General features: G+C 41.6%; 1 protein-coding gene across 7 annotated transcripts in view; it reads right to left on the minus strand.

The window, feature by feature from the left end:
* The window catches only part of LOC140896301 (transcription initiation factor TFIID subunit 4-like), a 200,623-nt gene that overhangs the window by 58,394 nt on the left and 120,987 nt on the right, over nucleotides 1-21,242 (minus strand). For all 7 annotated transcript variants that reach the window (XM_073307901.1, XM_073307900.1, XM_073307896.1 and 4 more), the window contains one exon: nucleotides 4,726-4,848. In XM_073307901.1, the coding sequence (XP_073164002.1) occupies nucleotides 4,726-4,848 (123 nt within the window). The remainder of the gene's footprint in view (nucleotides 1-4,725; nucleotides 4,849-21,242) is intronic.

Consider the following 21,242-nt stretch of genomic DNA (forward strand, 5'->3'; position numbering starts at 1 on the left):
GGGGAGGTTTAGGTTGGATATTAGGAAAAACTTTTTCACTAGGTGGGTGGTGAAGCACTGGAATGCGTTACCTAGGGAGGTGGTGGAAACTCCTTCCTTTGAGGTTTTTAAGGTCAAGCTTAACAAAGCCCTGGCTGTGATTAATTATTTGGGGATTGGTCCTGCTTTGTGCAGGGGGTTGGACTAGATGACCTCCTGAGGTCCCTTCCAACCCTGATATTCTATGATTCTATGACTTGATACTGAACACTCTGCAATTCAGTTCAGTAATTTTTTTTTTCTGGTAGAGGTTGGAGGTCTGGGGTTAGCTTGCTATGGAGTTTTAAGATGGTGGCTCTTCCACTATGTTAGAGGTTCTTTTTCTTTATCTCTGAAATGATTTTCTTCAATAAGTGGTGATTCACTGAACTAGCCCTGAAGCTGCTGTTGAAAGATCACTATTCAAAAAACATCTGTGCCAGCAAGTACCAGGAGAGGGGCCTTCACACGCTGCTTTCACTTGATATTTAAACTAACTATAATCTCAGATATTTCCAACATATACTTCATACTAGCGGTCTCTTTTGATGAAGAGCCAAAATGTGTTAATTAATATTACTGCTTAATCTAGACAAATATTTGCACTTGACTTGTGCACTTTCACTCCATGGAATATACAAATTTAATCCTAGTGTAGCTACCTGTACAAGGATGCTCAGACAGATTTTGAATTATTAGAAGCAACTCTTGCAAATTCATCAGGAATTTTATGATATTTAGTATTTTTTGTCAAGTCAGTTCCTGCAATTACATTAGAATCTCTGCTTTATAAAGAAAATCACGTTTCTAACCTTCATGGTTCTAGAGAAAAGCTTGAAACCGAACCATACAGGTTCAAAATGAAAAAAGGCAAAACGACCCAAAGTCTATTATTATTATTATTATTATTAAAATCTTATGATTTTGGGAAAACTGACTCATGATTTTTAAACATTTGAGGTTCACAAAATAATAGAAGGGTCCAAAATTCAAAACCCTGCCACAAAAATTGAAGTCCTTTAATCAAAATAATGTTGTTAATACTTTGATCTAATTTCTCAAAACATCTTCAGAAATCATCAGATGAACAAATAAAAAGAACATACTGAAATGCCCAAATTCAATTCTCTGAAAGGCATCATACATTCCCTTTTCCCCTTCCCTCTCCTCTTGAATTAAACTACATTAATATAGTAATACACAGCCTGAATGTTCGTTTGGGCTATGGGCTGCTACAGAGGAAGTTGCATTTCTACAGGATCACATAAAGGAAGGAAGACAAGGAAAGTACTAAACACAGAGTGAGTGAAGCATATAGAGAATAAGAAGATAAAGCACCAGAGAATTACAGTGAGTTAGTCCAGACAGAAACTAAAAGGGAATATATTTTCCTTATAAATATAACAAAAATTACCCCCCAACTCTTGGTTTTATTATCAAACACACCTTTTGATAGCAGGTCAGTTCAACAACTTGGTTCCTATTTCTTAGCCTTATTTAAAATTACACCACTGACAACAACTGAAGTGTGTAGCGGAGTATTTAATCAATTGCTTAAGAAAAAAGAAAACTTACATTATTACCAATTCTCTCTCACAAACACAACTAATATTTCAAGAAATCATAAGTTTAACTTACTTTAAAATTACATCACAGTGAATTTGCTTAGTATATTGGAAAATATGTTTCAATAGTTCTAATAGGTAACAATATTTCTTTACACAGTTTGTGTAATCAAAATTCTTTCACCTCAGCAAAGGTGAAATTGTCCCAGTATCTGAAATTGCTTTTTCACAATTATACATATTCTAAATATGAATAATCATTTTAACCAGTATTAATTACTAATATATTTTCTGGCCCAAGCAGAGAGATGAATCCAAGCAATACTATTTGTGTGTAGTTAGTTCAATTAACATAACATACTGTAAAATGAAGAGCCCTTTCTGCATCACCAGAAGCATCAGATCTTTGCACTGAAGAGTCCTAAATAAATCCTGCTGTTATGCAACATCCACAAAAAATGTTTCCAATGTAAGTACCTTAAAATACCATGTACACAAATACTGGAAAGAGTGACAAAACTGAAACAATAACTGACAATTGCATTGTGTAGAGGGAGAAATAGCTAACTTTGCAATCAGTAAGAATTATGTATGTAAATGAACATTCAGATCCTTTCTAAATATGATACTTAGCTTCAATAGTAGATTCCATCTTCTCATTGTTTTGAACTTTTAGAAAGTAAAATTTTCAAGTACTGAATGAGGTAACAGCCAAACAACTCATTACAGTCAATGGGATTCCTGTGGCTAAAACGTCACATGATACTTTGAAAAGATCTCCTTCAACACTTTCCCTGTTCTACTCTTTAATATTACTCATTAAGGACTATGTACAGGATTTAACACCTTGTGTGACTGCAGGCCCACAGTTTGTGGTTATGTGGTCACAAAGGCTGCTCCCTATTTCAGTGGATTTCTACACTCTCGGCAGTATCCATTAAGCAACTGCCCAATACTGACCCTTTCCAGTGGTGAATTCAGATTCCGTCTAGCACATGTGCCAATCAACACAACCCATAGGTTCTTCATCAGTCGACAGAAGATTAGAAGCTAAAAGCTCCTTTGCTGACCACTCAGAAGCAGGCCAGTCAAGGACAAAGAAGGTTGTGCAGTAATTATTCAGGCTGAAAAATTCCCCTTATTTCAGCTCCAAACAATCAAGTGAAGAGGAAACAGTAGCCTCCCCCCCACCATATGATTTTTCAATATCAGTGATAGCTGGGGCCTCCCTGACTGCCCTTCTCCATGGCTCAAGGGTATAAAAGACCCATCCTCTAACTAAAGGCTTGATTTTTAAACAGACCTGGTACTGATGGCTAATCCCATCCTTCATCTAGATATGGTCTTATGGATGTTCTCCACCTGTATTGTTGTGGTTAGTCACAAAGTGTATTAAATCCATTGAATTGGAGAGACAAGAAGAGGAGAAACAGTTGTGCACAAAACCCAGATAGATTGTTTAGGGTGGGTTTACACTAAAAATACTTGCATGTCAGGGGACATGGCTGTTCTCTATTGCAGCTGAAATCTGAGTCCATTGTGTAGTATAGTATAGATCAGGGGTGGCCAACCTGTGGCTCCAGAGCCACGTGCGGCTCTTCAGAAGTTAATATGCGGCTCCTTGGATAGGCACCGACTCTGGGGCTGGAGCGACAGGTGCCAACTTTCCAATATGCCGGGGGGTGTACACCACTCAACCACGGCTCTGCCACAGGCCCTGCCCCCACTCCACCCCTTCCCTCCCCCATCCCTTCCCCTGAACCTGCAGTGCCCTTGCTCCTCCCTCCCCCACACAGAGCCTCCTGCATGCCATAAAACAGCTGATTGGGAGGTGCTGAGCGGGGGGGCTGCCGGTGGGAGGGAGCCGCTCGGAGTGGGGGGAGTTGATAGGGGGGCTGCTGACGTACTACTGTGGCTCCCTGGCAACATATATTGATAAATTCTGGCTCCTTCTCAAGCTCAGGTTGGCCACCCCCGCTATAGATGGAAACTTAACGATCATCAAAACTGAGCAAATACTTTGGCACCAGCAAATGTAGCACATTCACACAAGGAAGAAGAGCTGAGAGGAGAAAGTTCCCCAAAAGGGAAACCTGTCTATGGGATGCAGCTAGAATGAAGAAAGCCAAAATTATTAGTTCAAAATTTGAAAGAAAATTTTCCTCAGAAGAGCTTTGTGGCAGGAATTAATTTCCTGGAATTTTCCTCAGAAGAGCTCTGTGGCAGGAATTAAACCTGCCTGCTGCTGTGCAGGTGGAATTGGCAGCCAGAACTTTAGGGAAATCATTGGCAACAAGGGAATGCCTACCAACAAATCTGGTCCTGCATCCAGGCTGAAGTACCCGTTGTAATGGATGTATACTGTTTAGCACGAAGAAGAACTGTTCTTTCATGCACTTCTGTTCAGATATTCTGTCTGTAGTGCTTCACCAGTGGTTTGAAGCATGTAAAAATGCATACTCTGGAACGTTCAATGATTTAGCCTGGATCAGTGAGACAGCTATTCTGTATAGTATACAGTCCTGCCTACATTATAAAAATGGAACTGTGCTTTCACAGTGTGAGGGGGCAGCCATTTTTAACACAGTCGTAACACAGACTGACTGTTACCAACATGACATACAAGCTCTCAACCCACACCTCAAGCAACTCCACAACTACTTGCTAATGATATTTCTCCCTGACTTGCTCTTTCTTTTCACCTTTCCTGTGTAGGTCACTTGTTGGCCAGCCTGAACCATTTTCAATTTTAAAAGCATTCTAAAAACATTTTTATATAGAGGCTTAAGTCCTTCTGGTTTAATTCTTAATTATTTTCAAAGAAAAATTACATATTGAAAGATGATTCTTGAAAGTTAAAGATAATGGAGATCTCATTTTAGACTAAATGTATTCCACATTGTCGTCTCTGGATTTTGGGTGGTGAAACACATGGAAAAATCAAGGAATCTGGACTCTATTTTTTTCTAATTCAATATTTTGTATCATCTTTTCCACATTACATAATCCACTAAGAAAACCAACTCACAGAATCTGTAGTTATTATTTGTACTCAGGAGTATTCCACAGTAATTACTAGTTTGTTTCCAAAATCATTGATTTTCACAAAAAAATTAATAGTTTTTGTTGCTGTTTTTTTTACCTCTCCTCCAATGGTAAGTAAGCCAGGTGAATCAAGCTTCCGTTTCTTCCGTGGACCAATAGCTGCCAATGCAGTTAGGTTGGCATCCCTCTGCCTCATCTGTGCTAGTTCTTGTTGCTGCATCTATTATAGGGAAAAAATATATAATTTTAAATTTCATTCACATAGCAAATGTTACTCTCAGGCCTGAACATGCAAAGTGGTGAAAGCTGAGAGTGCCCAAATGTCTTGCGCGATCATGCTGTATATGGCTATGCCAGATCTTAACAACTCAAACATGCAATGTCAGGGTGAGATTTTCAAAAGAATCACAGTGGCTTAGGTGCACAAATCCCATTGGTTTCCATGGGATTTCTTCTCCAAATCACTGAGCTTCCTTTGAAAATCCCACCCTTAAACACTGCCATTTATTTCATTGGCAAGTACTATGTACTATGTACATATGTACATATGTACTATGGCAAACACTATACACCTTCAGACCATGACTTCTATGAAGCCTAAGTAGAAATAAAAAGCCAAAATAGTACAGTAATTCAAACACTTCCTTTCATTTCAAAATCTGAAGTTTATTTTGACCATTTCACCTACATTTAATATTCATTTTAAGAAAGTACTCAAAAATTCCTATATCTGAACATTAGGAAAAGATTTTTCTGGCAACATGGTAATGAAAAGTTAAATTTCCAATTACTATAAGGGATTAGGGTTTAGTTAACATCAGATTTAGTCACAGGCTGGAGGAAGGAAAACAACATACTTGATCTACAAGTCAGATACTATTTGTTGCAAAAAGGGGAAGAACAGAAAATAGGAAAAAATATTTCTTTGGCAAAGAAAAAGAATGCTTAAAATGTAGTATACTTAATGTTTTAAATCTGGTTATTCTTTGACACCTTCTCCTACTGTGAATTTAAGTTCTATTGTCTATTTTGCAACTTAAAGTTTGCATGATAATTTCAACACAAAAATTATACACATCCATACAACTCAATCATCTATAGGATAAAGGAATTAATTAAATGCCAAAGTGAAACATGAGCATAATGTCTATATGGTAGTGCAAAGGTCTATATGTACTTCCCTTTGCCAACTCATATTAAGTTTTTAGCTCAAATATCTTTGGCTGTCTTCCAGATTAAATGCCAGTTAGACAGACCTGCCCGCTTACCCTTTCAAGGTAGATAGGAACAGTGGTGAGCTCTAATCATTTACAAAGGTCATGATTGGAAGCTAGCCCGTAAGCAGTCATTTAAAATTCGATTGATCCCTATTTGTAGTCAGGGAAAGAAAATGGACATTTCAGCTGTATTGTAATTATGAGGCTTCAAGGCAACTGTAAATAGATGTGCAAATCTAGATACTGGCAAATACCTCAGAGAAGAAATTATTACTGTAGTAGAACACATAGCCAGGAAAGGTTGAAGATAAAACTGCATATAAAAAAGATCAATCATCTTTTTGCTAATTTGCCATGCTCACCAGCCTATAAGGGTTATCACAATTATCAGAAGTCTGCTGAATATTAAAGTTAGGGCCAGCTGGCTTAGCATGATCTCAGACAAAAGTGTAAAGCAGAGGGCTAACCCAGAATGTGAAATTTTGAACTGGAGAAGAGTTTTAATTTTATGGGAGGTTACAGTAAGGAATGCCGTATGAAAGGCAACTGACATAATACAAAAGATATTATTCAAATACATCATTCAAAGTTGGAATTCCTAGACCAACTGGACCTAAGTCCTTTCTTAGGCAAATGTACTATTTTGTATTACTGTATACAGTGTTAGCGTGAATGTTTAATATATGCACATAATATGACTGAACAGGTGTTCTCGGAATCATAATTCAAAATTCCTTGTCTTTTGTACAAGCACATTCTGAATCATTCTAAACATGGCACTGCTGTAGATTTTGCATAGTGGGGAAAATCCTTCCTTACCTCTAAGTCTGCCAAGTGCCCTGAGCTGTTTTATAGAGCAAACCTGGGAGCCTGCAAAGTGGATCAGCATCCATTTATTCCTTAGTTTCTTTGTCCTTTCATTTGTATTGTATTGTGTCCCTAGCCCAGTGGTTCTCAAACTGGAGGTTGGGACCCCCTCAGGGGGTCGCAAGCTGTCAGCTTCCACCCCAAACCCTAGTTCACCACCAGCATTTATAATAGTGCTAAATATAAGAACAGTGTTTTTAATTTATAAGGGGGTTCACACTCAGAGGCTTGCTGTGTGAAAGGGGTCACCAATACAAAAGTTTGAGAACCACTGCCCTTGCCTCTGTTTGCCAGAAGCTGGGAATGAGAGACAGGGAATGGATTACTTGCGGATTACCGGTTCTGTTCATTCCCTCTGGGGCATCCGGCATTGGCCACTGTCGGAAGACAGGATACTGGGATAGATGGACCTTTGGTCTGACCCAGTATGGCCGTTCTTATGTATTTTTGAAAACGAAAAGAACTATAGCTGACTGCTTGATATCATAGAGCAATGTGCCTAGTGTGTTTATTTTAATTACCACAATTTTGACTGTTCAAATAAACACACAGAGTATGTGCAATTGACTATAATAAAGACAAAGTGTGGTCCAGTGGATATGATACCAGACTGAGAGTCAAAGGACATTGGTTCTATTACACGGACCTGTTCTGTGATCATGAGCAAGTTACTTCACCTCTCTGTGCCTGTTTTCCCTCCCATCCTTTGTCTATGTTGTGTAGACTATAAACTTTGCAGCCAGGGATTGTCTCTTACTATGTGCCTTATTTATACTACCTACTATAATGGGGCCCTGATCTCATTTGAGATCTCTAGACATTACTACAATATAAACAAACAAACAGTTAGTACATTTCCAGTTGTGAAACTCCAGATACATACACAATACAGTTCGTGACCATCTGACTCATCAGTTCACACCTTAGTATCCTGTAGGAGAATACTTCATCCCACATGTAACTATTCCTTTTGTATGCATCCACTTCAAATATGTTCAAGACATTTGCCATCAGTGAGATGCACAAGTTAAAATTTTAAAAATAAGCTGCTTAGTTTAAAAAGTGGTGACATGTGAAACTGGTCCTGTATAACTCAGAACTCTCAAAAATCTTTAAAAAGTCATCTTTGAGATGTAATATGAGAAAGTAAAAGGCAAAGGAGATCATTTAAAAGTTTGCATTTTCTGAAAATAGCGGCTCAATGAAATTACATTCTCAACAGTATCTACAAAGTCACTATCATTACATTATGATTACCAGAATAGGCCTTGATCGTGCAAATGGCATTAACTTTACAAACAAGTCCTCCCATTGACGTCAACAGAACTTTTTACAATGCATAAAGTTAAGCACAGAGGTCTCTTCAGGATCAGGGCCTTTGGTGCCATCTTTGTGAAATTTCAGGAAATACTTTATAGCAGTAAACCAGCTCATCATATATATTTTTACACTTTTCCACATTATATGGATATTTAATATTAAAGACCAGAGCTTCGTTTTCACCAACTTTTACATCTAAATTTATATTAGAAACCCAAGCTAGATTATTCCCTTTGGAATGTGAATGCTGCCATTATTTCTTCCCCCATTCCATCAATCCCTCCCCCTCCATCTCATTACCCCACCCCTCCCCTTTCCATTCTTTCAGCCCTATATTTAGGACATAAACAAACATGCCAATCTATACTATACGAGAAAAAAAGCTTGTTTCGATACAGCTGTCCTTCAACATTTATAAATTCATAAATCCAGTTCATTTTACAGCATTTTAGAAGTATTAATCACTAATTGCGCCTTAAAAGTTTAAAAATAAAACATCTTTTCATGAGCCTTTTACCCTTTTCTGTCTGGCCAAGACTAATTTTTAGTGTGCTTTGAATGCAGCTGAAATTTACTTGGCTTTGTTGTTGTTGTTATTTAATAACAACTTTAACGTACAGAAGTCCTTTTTTACATAAAAGCATCTTTCTAGAGTTGCTGGATGAAAACAGCACTGAGGACATTTCTCATTACTTAACTACTGCAAAGCCAGCAGGGAGAGCACAAAACATCGTTTTGTTTTCCTCACACAACTGTTCATTATATTATTTTTAGTTTCTCAACAAAGAAGTGGCAGATTACAAATACACCATATTTAATATCAATCACAACTCCGCCCATCACATTATTATAATTGTGAGAAAGGCTGTAATTTTGGCACATGGCATAAACAAGCTGATAGCGCGTCTACTTGAGATGTCAGTGTTACCACTGCTTACTAATTATTTTCACAACACAGGAATATATGTCATGGTTATTCATGTTGTGTTTTGGAAATAATTTTAGAACAAGAATTTTAATTCTCTTCTGTGCAACAACAGATAATATGGTGGTGATAGTTCTAGAAATACCAATAAATAATTCAATTTTAAATGTAAACGGATGCCTTACATTTTTATTTCTTCTTATATTTTGCTATTTCTTCTACTGGCACGTCACATAACCAGTAAGAAGATGAGATGAGTGAGATGAGAATGGGTTTGTTTGCAAGACTTTTTTTCCTAGAACCAAAAACTAATGTTACTACATCCATATATGAAATTGTATATTACATACTGAGAAAATACAATGGCCTAAGATTACTCTCCAGTGTAACTCTACTGATTTGTACTAGATATGAATTTGGCCTGATGTGGCATTCACATGATTGTCTGACCCTCTGCAAGTGAAGACTACAGATATGAATCCAAACACTTTTTATAATTCTGAAAATGAAATAGCATGACTGCTGCTAGAATTCCTACTGCAGACAGATGGTTTTCCTCTTGAGAGAATGGGAAAGCAAATATCCCAGGAGGTGGAAACCAACAGATTTCAGGTCTTCTGGGATCTGTTGAGGTTAACTATGCAAACATACTAGTGAGTTTCACCTCCCGAATTTCAGAGCTTGTTAAAAGACAGATGTGAGTTAGACGCTTCCACCAAAATTAGCCAGAAATTTATATTTCAATGTATCTCATTTTAATGTGTGTCATAAAATATTCCTGAGATATTATAGTTAAATATATCTCAAGAATATTTTATGACACACATAACAAGATGGACCTGTTAATTTTATTTTTATTCAGTACATTTATTAACAAACCAATACTGGAAGTATTTGTTGAAAATAAAAATGCACAATTATTGTTTTTACAGGGGTTACCCACTTGATCTCACATTTTATGCACCCAAATCACTGCAGTCAGGTAGCTAGATGCCTCCATGCAGTGACTGGCACCCACAATTATTTCCTCTTAAAAATCAGTATCATTTAGTTAAATGAACACACATTCTAGATCACAGGCAACTTTAAAAATACAGCTATTATTTTGAGTTAGCACCTAAGCTCCATGAGCAAAGTTCATATTTTGGAACATGGTGCTTATGTATTTCTGCACCAATACATACTGATAGGTAGAACAATCTAATAACAAATGTAGACGCTTGGCTGAATACACATTCATTTGGTTCTGATTATTATAAATTCCCAGTCATTATAGGTATATTCTTTCATACACTGGTCCATATCCTGGTCTTGGCACATCCACACTCTAGCCACTGAGGTCTAAGTAGATCCCAAGAGAGAGCTCCATCAGGATTGCCAATATAGTATTATCTTGTCATCAAACCCCACCTCTACCCAGGACGGGGATAGACTCCATAATGCTGAATCCTACTAGTAGCAAAAAGACAGCTCACGAAAGCTTATGCTCAAATAAATTTGTTAGTCTCTAAGGTGCCACAAGTATTCCTTTTCTTTTTGCGAATACAGACTAACACAGCTGCTACTAGTAGCGGTAATAGTAAAGGTTTATATTATGATAGCACCCAAAGGCTTCACTATAATTTGGAACCCCATTGTGCTGGATGGGTTCCAAACACAGAAAAGAGAATTCCTGACCTGTAGGGTTTACAATCTAAAGATACAAAACAGTTGAAGGGTAGGGAATGGGGATATAATACACAAGCAAATTAATATGGTGAAGAATTGGTCCCAGGTTTATTAGTTACATGTATTGCAGACATTTGCTGCTGCTTCTTTTTTCTTTTTTTTAACTGGAGGTAGAAATGGGGAGGAAGGGATCAGGAAAAGGACAAGTAAAGAATAGTTACTGTTTGTCATTTGTCTTAGCCCTGGTCTACACTATGAGTTTAGGTTGGATTTAGCAGTGTTAGATCAGTTCAGCCCTGCACCCGTCCATGCTACAAAGCCATTTTTTCCAACTTTAAGGGCTCTTAAAACCGGTTTCTGTAATCCTCGCCAACAAGTGGATTAGTGCTGAAATTGACCTTGCTGGGTCCAATTTGGGGTAGTGTGGACGCAATTCGATGGTATTAGCCTCCGGGAGCTATCCCAAAGTGCTCCATTGTGACCGCTTTGGACAGCACTCTCAACTCAGATACACTGGCCAGGTAGACAAGAAAAGCCCTGCGAACTTTTGAATTTCATTTCCTGTTTGGCCAGCGTGACAAGCTGATCAGCACAGGTGACCATGCAGTCCCAGAATCGCCAAAAAGCTCCAGCATGGACCAAACAGGAGGTACTGGATCTGATCGCTGTATGGGGAGACGAATCCGTGCTATCAGAACTCTGTTTTTCACCCTGGATCTAGTACCCTTCCAACCAACCGAAGACGGGCTCCCGGACCTAGAAGGCGGAGAAGGGACCTCTGGTGAGTGTAACTTTGTAAATATAATACACGGTTTAAAAGCAAGTGTTTAACGATTAATTTGCCCTGAAGACTTGGGATGCATTTGAGGCCAATACAGCTACTGGAAAAATCTGTTAACATGTATGGGAATGGAGCGGAAATCCTCCAGGGACATCTCAGCGAAGCTCTCCTGGATGTACTTCCAAAGCCTTTGCAAAAGGTTTCTGGGGAGGGCAGCCTAATTCCATCGTCCATGGTAGGACACTTTACCACGGCAGGCCAGCAGCACGTAACCTGAAATCATTGCATGACAAAGCCTGGCAGCGTATGGTCCCGGTGTTTGCTGGCATTCAAGCAACATCCGTTCTTTATCTCTCTGTGTTATTCTCAGGAGAGTGATATCATTCATGGTCACCTGGTTGAAATAGGGGAATTTTATTAAGGGGACATTCAGAGGTGGCTGTTCCTACTGGGTTCTTTGCCTGTGGCTGAACAGAAATCATACCTGCTGTTAGCCACGCAGTGTGGGGAGGGGTGAAGCGATCATCCCAGAGAATTGGGTGGGTGTGGGTGGGGTGGTTAGTTGGGTTTGTGCTGAACATTAACCCGAAAACTGTAGCCCCTCCTTTTAAATGGCCAACCCATTTTAAAGGGCCAACCCAATGGGTGCTTGGTATGTGAAATGAAGGCGCTGCTGTTTGAAACCATTCCCATACGTTAGGAAGGTTAAAGAAGCCAAAAGACTGTGGCTTACCATGTCTGCCTGCAAGCCGAATTCTGTTGCTCGCCGGCCCTGCGTGAGTGATCTCTCACACCATACCGGCAGGCCCTCAATATAAGAGGCAAAATGTGACCTTGTAAAGAAAGCACACATGCTATGTAATGTTAGCAGCTTGGTTCACCATGAAAGAGTCTACCCATTGTTCTCTAAAATGTCTCTTTTTAAAGACTAATCTCCCTTTTTCCCCTCCTGCAGCTGCAAATGTTTCATCGCTCCACGTATCAACTCCATCCCGGAGACTATCAAAGATTAGAAGCCGAAAAAATGCACTTGCGATGAAATGTTCTCTGAACTCATGCAGTCTTCCCACGCTGAAAGAGCCCAGCACAATTTGTGAAGGAAGACAGTGTCAGAGTCCAGGAAAGCACAAAATGAACTAGAGAAGAGGAGGGACGAGCGAGAGGAGAGGAGGGACGAGCGAGAGGAGAGGAGGCAGGAGGCATGGCTGAGGCTACTGGAAGATCAAACTGATATGCCCCAGCATATGGTTGAGGTGCAGGAAAGGCAGCTGGAGCACAGACCACTGCTGCAGCCCCTGTGTAGCCAACCGCCCTCCTCCCCAAGTTCCATAGCCTCCTCACGCAAGATGGCCCAAGCACATGGTGTGGGGCCGCTAGGCACCCAACCACTCCACCCCAGAGGACTGCCCAAGCAACAGAAAGCTGGCATTCAACAAGTTTTGAAGTGCAGTGTGGCCTTGTCCTTCCGTCCTCCCCTCCTCTAACACCCCACCCGGTGCTTCCTTCCTCCCCTATCCCTCCCAGGCTACCTTGGCAGTTATCCCCCCATTTGTGTGACGAATTAATAAAGTATGCATGACTTTGAAACAACAACGACTTTATTGCCTCTGCAAGCGGTGATCACACGGGGGAGGGGAGGGCAGTTGGCTTACAAGGAAGTAGAGTGAACCAAGGGGGCGGGTTTTCATCAAGGAGAAACAAACAGAATTTTCACACCGTAGCCTGGCCAGTCACGAAACTGGTTTTCAAAGCTTCTCTGATGCGCAGCACACCCTCCTGTCCTCTTCTAACCGCCCTTGTGACTGGCTGGGTGTAATCAGTGACCAGGCGATTTGCCTCAACCTCCCATCCCGCCATAAACATCTCCCTCTTACTCTCACAGATATTGTGGAGCACACAGCAAGCAGTAATAATGATGGGAATATTGGTTTTGCTGAGGTCTAACCAAGTCAGTAAACTGCGCCAGTGCACTTTTAAACGTCCAAATGCACATTCTACCACCATTCTGCACTTGCTCAGCCTATAGTTGAACAGCTCCTGTCTACTGTCCAGGCTGCCTGTGTATGGCTTCATGAGCCATGGCATTAAGGCGTACGCTGGGTCCCCAAGGATAACTATAGGCATTTCAACATCCCCAACTGTAAGTCCCTTGATGCAGCCGTTCCCACAGACCAGAGTTCCTGAAGATGAGAGCGTCATGTATCTTTCCTGGCCATCCCACGTTGATGTTGGTGAAACTTCCCTTGGGATCCAACAGTGCTTGCAGCACCATTGAAAAGTACCCCTTTTGGTTTATGTACCGGCTGCCTTGGTGGTCCGGTGCCAAGATAGGGATATGTGTTCCATCTATCACCCCACCACAGTTAGGGAATCCCATTGCAGCAAAGCCATCCACTATGACCTCCACATTTCCCAGAGTCACTAATCTTGATAGCAGCAGGTCAGTGATCACATTGGATACTTGGATCACAGCAGCGCCCACAGTAGATTTGCCCACTCCAAACTGATTCCTGACTGACTGGTAGGTGTCTGGCGTTGCAAGCTTCCAGAGGGCTATCGCCACTCACTTGTGAACTGTAAGGGCTGCTCTCATCTTGGTATTCTGGGGCTTCAGGGCAGGGGAAAGCCTGCCCCATTGCCACCAGGATGGCCAAATTGCCGGGGCCCGTACTTTGAAAGAAGTCTGTGTCCATGTCCTCATCACTCTCTTCACCGCGCTGCCGTTGCCTACTCGCCTGCTTTTGCAGGTTCTGGTTCTGCATATACTGCTGGATAATGTGCATGGTGTTTAAAGCGGTCACAACTGCCGCGATGATCTGAGCGGGCTCCATGCTTGCCGTGGTATGGCATGAGCAGGAGAGCAGAGTGGCAGCGGAAGCAGTGGGTGGATGATGATGCTGACAGCAATATGGCGCCTGCACCGAAAAAGGCGCGAAACAATTGTCAGCCATTGCTGTCACGGAGAGAGGGAGAGGGGAGCAAGGGGTAGGCTGGCAGCAGATGGTGCAATACGACTGCTAGCTGTCATCGTCTCCTGGGTGCTTACGGTGCTGCTGGCTGGGAGAGCAGCCTGAAGCAGAATGGCCCCCTCAAGAATTGAACTCGCAACCCTGGATTTAGCAGGCCTATACTTAAACCACTGAGCTATCCCTCTGCCAATATTCCAGACAGGACTGAATCTCCATTAGACAAAACTTAAAGAAGAGAATGACTTGAGTCGCTCCCATTAATGTCCAGGCACCCAACAGACCTTACCGAGGTCTGCCAGGAGCACCCATGTCTGCCCAGGCACCTCGACTGACCTCACAGAGGCCTGCCAAGAGCACCCAGGAGACGACGAGGACAGATACCAGTTGTACTGCACCCTCCGCTGCCACAAGACAATGAGCTGCTGCTGTGTAGCAATGCAGTCTCACGTCTGCCAGCATCCAGGAGACGTACAGTGACGGTGAGCTAGCGGGCTCCACGCTTGCCGTGGTATGGCATCTGCACGGGTGACCCAGGAAAAAAGGCACGAAACAATTGTCTGCCATTGCTTTCACAGAGGGAGGGAGGGATTGGGGGCCTGATGACATGTACCCAGCACCACCCGCGACAATGTTTTTTGCCCCATCAGGCATTGGGATCTCAACCCAGAATTGGTTGGCAGAGATTGCAGGAACTGTGGGATAGCTACACACAGTGCAACGTTCCAGAAGTTGATGCTAGCCTCGGTACTGTGGACGCACTCTGCCAACTTAATGGTCTTAAGTGGGGACACATACAATAGACTGTATAAAATCGCTTTCTAAAAAATTGACTTCTATAAATTCGACCTAATTTCATAGTGTAGACATATCCTTAGCCATAATCAGAAGAAAGAGGAATAGTTACTGTTTGTCATTTGTCTTAGCCATAATCATAAGGCAGGGTTTTGTATACCTTGTGGAATCACATTGTGGAGGGATTTGAAGGGAGACAACGTAGTGGCTGGGGAGTATTGGAGTGCTTTTCTTGTTCATTAGGGACAGCACGGGAGAAAGAGCAGCAGTATTAACAGGAGAAACTGACTGCTGAGCAAGTAAAGACTGGCAGAGTGAAGGTGGGAGTCGATGTCTCAGTAAGTTACTAGGTCACTGAGGCTGGCTGGGGCTAAGTTATGAAGAACATTAAAGGTAAAGACTGTATCTGAGGCAGACATAAAGATGGAGCCAGGGAAAAGACTGAGAAGGGGTGGATGTAGCCAGAGCGAAAGATGCAAGAAGATGATTTTAGCAACATCATAGTTTTAAATAGACTTGAGGACAGCAAAGTTGCAGTTGTCAAAACCAGAAAAGAGGAGGTTGCTGTAGTCAAGACACAAAATGTTGAGGGCTAGGACAAGAATTTTGGCTGTGTAGACAGACAGGAAAGGCCAGATTTTAGAGATGCGTGTAAAAATAGTTGCAAAGAGTTAGAAGCTGCCTGAACAGAGTCCAATGAGAGGCAGGAGTCTCAAACTTTAGCAAGCCAAAGACCCCCATTTTGATTTTAAAATTTTCGCAGACACCCAAGGCCCCTGCTCAGCCCTAGACCCCTCCCCCACTCCACCCCTTCCTCCAATGCCCCACCCTAGTGGATGAGTGGGCAATTACAGGGTGGGGATGCTGAGAAGGCAGGAGGAATGGGGGGCCCACCTTCCCCCACCTCCTGCAGCTGACCTTGTGCGGCGCGGTCATAAATATAAAGGGAAGGGTAAACACCTTTAAAATCCCTCCTGGCCAGAGGAAAAATCCTTTCACCTGTAAAGGGTTAAGAAGCTAGGATAACCTCGCTGGCAACCTGACCAAAATGACCAATGAGGAGACAAGATACTTGAAAAAACTGGAGGGAGGCAGAGACAAAGAGTCTGTCTGTGTGATGCTTTTGCCGAGGACAGAGCAGGAATGGAGTCTTAGAATTTAGTAAGTAATCTAGCTAGATATGCGTTAGATTATGATTTCTTTAAATGGCTGAGAAATTAAGCTATGCTGAATAGAATGGATATTCCTGTCTGTGTGTCTTTCTGGAACTTAAGGTTTTGCCTAGAGGGATTCTCTATGTTTTGAATCTAATTACCCTGTAAGGTATTTACCATCCTGATTTTACAGAGGGGATTCTTTTTATTGTTACTTCTTTTTTACTGTTTCTTCTACTAAAATTCTTCTTGTAAGACCTGAATGCTTTTTTCATTGTTCTTAAGATCCAAGCATTTGGATCTGTGGTCACTTATGCAAATTGGTGAGGATTTTTATCAAATCTTCCCCAGGAAGTGGGGTGCAAGGGTTGGGAGGATTTTGAGGGGAAAGATGTTTCCAAACAATGCTTTCCTAATAAAACAAACCCAGATAAATGTTTCGTGGTGGCAATGGAAGTCCAAGGGCAAAGGGTAAAATAGTTTGTACCTTGGGGAAGTTTTAACCTAAGCTGGTAAAAGTCAGCTTAGGAGGTTTTCATGCAGGTCCCCACATCTGAAAACCTAGAGTTCAGAGTGGGGAAGGAACCTTGACAGGGGCAATGGATGGACCCTCTGGCCAGGGGCTCCCCAGGAGTGCACCCAGCTCCAAGAAGAGACATTGCTTTGCAGCACGCATGGCTCCCAGCTCCCTTCCAGGTCCCACCACTCCACACCAGGCCAGCTCCCTCAGGCAGCAGTTTTGGAAGATCTGCTCAACTGCTGCCGGCCACTCGTTCCCCCTCTTCCCAGTGGCAGATTAGCCACTGGGCAGAAACATGGGTGCTCCCGTGCTTGCACCCACTCCGCCCGCAGCTCCTGCTGGAGAGTGGGGTGGGAGCACGGGGGCTTGCCCTGCTCTGTCTACCCGCCTGGCACTGCACCCTGGGAGCAGGATCGGGGCACAGGGACTCGCCCAGCTCCGCCCGACTGGAGCACTGGTTGGGTGAGCAGAGTGGTGCAAGCTCCCATTCAATGACAGTAGAGTCGGACAGGCGGAGCGGGACAAGTCCCGCATGCCCTGGCCCCACTCCATGGCAGGAGCACCAGGTGGGTGGGCGGAGTGGGGCAAGCGCAGGGGCCAGAGCAGAGCCGGGGCTGGGCCTGAATGTTAAATGGGTTGGCCATGGCCCATCCAGGCCCACCCATGGCTGTGCCTCTTCCCCACATCCGCTCCACCCTACCCCTCCTCTTCCCCGCCTCATTCCGCCCCATCCCCACTCTTCACCCTTCCTCCCAGGTCCTCTTGCACACCCCTGAATAGCTATTCTGCTGCATGCAGGAGCCACTGGGAGGGAGTGGGAGGAGTTGTTCCACGGCATGCAAGAGGCACATGGAGGGAGGGAGGGAGGAGGAGTTGATCAGTGGGACTAGCAACCCCGGACATGACTTGCAGACCCCCTGGGGTACCCTCGCGGACCCTCCGCAGACCCCAGTTTGAGAAATGCTGTCCTACAGCAGATCTTTTTTTTTTAAATCCAATCTTGATTTAAAGACTGCCAGTGATGGAGAATCAACCATGACCCTTGGTAAATTATTCCAATGGTTAATTACCTTTCAAAATTTTGAGACTGGAAATAAGGCATAACTTGTCTAGCTTTAACTTCTAGCCATGGAATCAGGTTATCCCTTTCTCTGCTAGGCTGAAAAGCTCCTTATTAAATATTTGTTCCCCTTATATATTTGTATATATATATATTTGTATATATATATATTTGTATATATATATTTGTATATATATATTTGTATATACTTACAGCCTGTAATCAAGTCACCCCTTGATCTTCTCTTTATTAAGCTAGGTTGAGCTCCTTGAGTCTATCACTATAAGGCATGTGATGCTTAAAGGGTACCCAAGATTGTGAAGCACCTTACTGCCACTTACCATTAGCATGAGGTGTCTTGTCTGTGCCAGCTGTTCATCAGCTTCCCGAATCCACCAGCCTCTGGCAACACATTACCTTGCAGGACTCGCTTTCTCTGTACAGGTTAGCAACAGGACCAGTGTTGATCCCCCAAGACACTGCAGTAGCTTAAGCATACCCTTTCCCAGAGCTCCAACCTTGTGGGCACTCAGGTTTACAGTTTATCAATCAAATAGATTATAGTTTATCAACATCCTTCTTCAACTGTGGACACCAGAACTGGACACAGTATTCCAGCAGCAGTCACACCAGCGCCAAATACTGAGATAAATAACTTCTCTATTCCTACTCAAGAGTCCCCTCTTTATGCATCCTAGTATCCCATTAGCTTTCTTAGCCACAGTGTCACACTGGTAGCCCATGTTAACTCCCAAATCTTTTCCAGAGTCAGTGCTTTCCAGGATAGCGTCCCTCATCCTGTAAGTACGGGCCTACAGTTTTTGTGCCTATATATTTAGTTGTATTAAAAATGCATATTATTTGCTTACGCCCAGTTTACCAAGTGATCCACATTGCTCTGAATCAGTGACCTGTCCTCTTCATTATTTACCATGCCACAATTTGTGTCTCATCTGCAAACTTCACTGGTGATGATTTTATGTTTTCTTCCAGGTTACTGATAAAAACATTAAATAGCATAGGGCCAAGAACCAATCTCTGTGGGACCCCACTCGAAACACACCCACTTGATGATACCTTATTTGCAATTACATTTTGAGACCTATTAATTAGTCAGTTTTTAATCCATTTAATGTGTACATAACAAGTTTAGCCCAAAAATGCTCACCTCTACTAACAATGTTCTATATGCAATTTTCAAACATAATGTGGTCAAATAAAAAATAACTATCTCCACAACAAAGCAATATGCTGCCCCTCTGCGAATGTTATTCCTGTGACTAAAATGAAATTATCAGGTCTAGTCAAAAGAGATCATGACTTTATTGTACTGGATAAGATAGATTTTTCTTTCCCACAAGCCTCTAACTCAAAAACTGTTGAAAATTATTGCTTAATACTATAAAAAATTCACCTTTGGGCAGAAACTAAGCTCGGAACATTTGAGCCCTGAAGGTGAATGTTTCACAAAGTAACGAGCACCTGAATACTGTTTTGGAACCTTAATTAGAGCAGTTGCGACCAGATGTCACCACTGCTATAGACCCATGCAGCTTGTTACTTCTGGTTCCATTAACATTTGCTCCATTATTTTAGTGAGAATATAAAATTACATTTATAGTACAGAAATTGCTAAGTGCATCCTTGTCTTTTTTTGTATACCAGTACTCCCTATGATTTTCTAAAGTCAAGTACCTCAGCTCATTAACCATGATTTTTCAGAAAATAATTATCAGTGAAACATGAAGTGACCTGAAGAAGAACTCGATGTAAGCTTAAAAGCTTGTCTCTCTCACCAACAGAAGTTTGGCCAATAAAAGATATTACCTCACCCACCTTCTCTCTCTAATATCAGTGAAACAGTCATTTAATTTCCTTAGTTCCATAGAGCAACAGAGCTATACAAACTTTCCAAAACTTTCCTTAACTGCTCTTTACTAATAGCTTTAAAAAAAGTCAGGGTATTCTCAATTTCTAATTTTCCAAACTACTTTTAAAAAATCTTTTTGAAGTCAGATTTTAAAAAGGAATTCATTATCAGATTTTTTTAGTCTTTTTAAATTGTATGTCTCTTAATTTATTAATAGGCTGACTTTCTCTCTAGTACTACTTTATTCCCAAAATATTTATAAATGCTTTTCTCATTTCCCCTAGTCCCTTTGATTAACACATGTTATTTTGCGGTTGCCATTGGTTTTTCCCTGCAATCAATTTTGTATATTTTTGCTTGGTTGCCTTCCTGATTTTCTATTTTCAGCACTATTTCTTTTTAACTTAAGATCTTTGAGTGGTCATATTTACAGCCACATTAACTCCTACTTACACCATTCCTTCTTTAACACAGGAAATGTACCAGTAATTTGTTGCACCTTAATTATAGTATCTTTCGGGTTTTCCCAGATGACTTCTAGAATGGTGGACTTTAATACTTCTGTCCATTTGACCTTGTTCACTGGATTTCTTTAGTCTTCAGAATTTACTTTCTTGAATTCTAATACACTTGTACAGTTCATCTGCATGCTGAATTCAAGTTCATAGTTACCAGTCCCAATCTTCTCTATTATTCTCTCTTGCTCCCTCCGTTTCCAGGTAAATCAGTATGAGTACCAGTAGATTTTGAATGGTTTCTCATTTAGTCAGAGTCTTCACTTTTTGAATCTTAAAATAATCTTCTATGTTTCTTAAGAACCTCTTTCATTATGCATGTTTGGTTAAATGTGTTACTCAACAGATAACTGGGGTAATTAAATTCCTCGTGTACATGGTACCTTGTGGTTCTGAGTAAAATGATATCTGCTCCGGAATTTTAACCCCATGTTCTTCATTGCTGAACTATAGCTTTCTTGCTGTGTTACACAACCCTCACCACTATTACTTACACTCTATCTCTTAACTACATCTGATGTTTGAAATAATTAAAAACTACTACAGAGCTACTTTGCCAAGAACCACGGTAAAACTAGGTTCCTATTATTTACTTTACGGCAGTCAACTGAAGTCTGATTTATACAGTAAAATCCTGGCTCCAGTAAGTCAATGGGGAGTTCTGCCAGTGACTTCAATGGAGCCAGAATTTCACCCACACAATCTTCAGTTAAAACTAAGTACCTTCCTATTTTTAAAAGGCAATATTTGCAAATGGTTTTACAAAACTTCACTGAACATGTGTTAACACCAGAAAGGGCTTGTCTTCACTACCAGGGTAAGTCGACCTAAGTTACGCTACTCCAGCTATGTGAATAATGTAGCTGGAGTCGATGTAGCTTAGGTCAACTTACTCCGGTATCTTCACTGCACTGCGTCCACAGGAGAAGCTCTCTGCTTGACTTACCTTAGTCTTC

Source organism: Lepidochelys kempii, chromosome 12 (genome assembly GCF_965140265.1).
Source record: "Lepidochelys kempii isolate rLepKem1 chromosome 12, rLepKem1.hap2, whole genome shotgun sequence".
Classification (NCBI taxonomy): Eukaryota; Metazoa; Chordata; order Testudines; family Cheloniidae; genus Lepidochelys; species Lepidochelys kempii.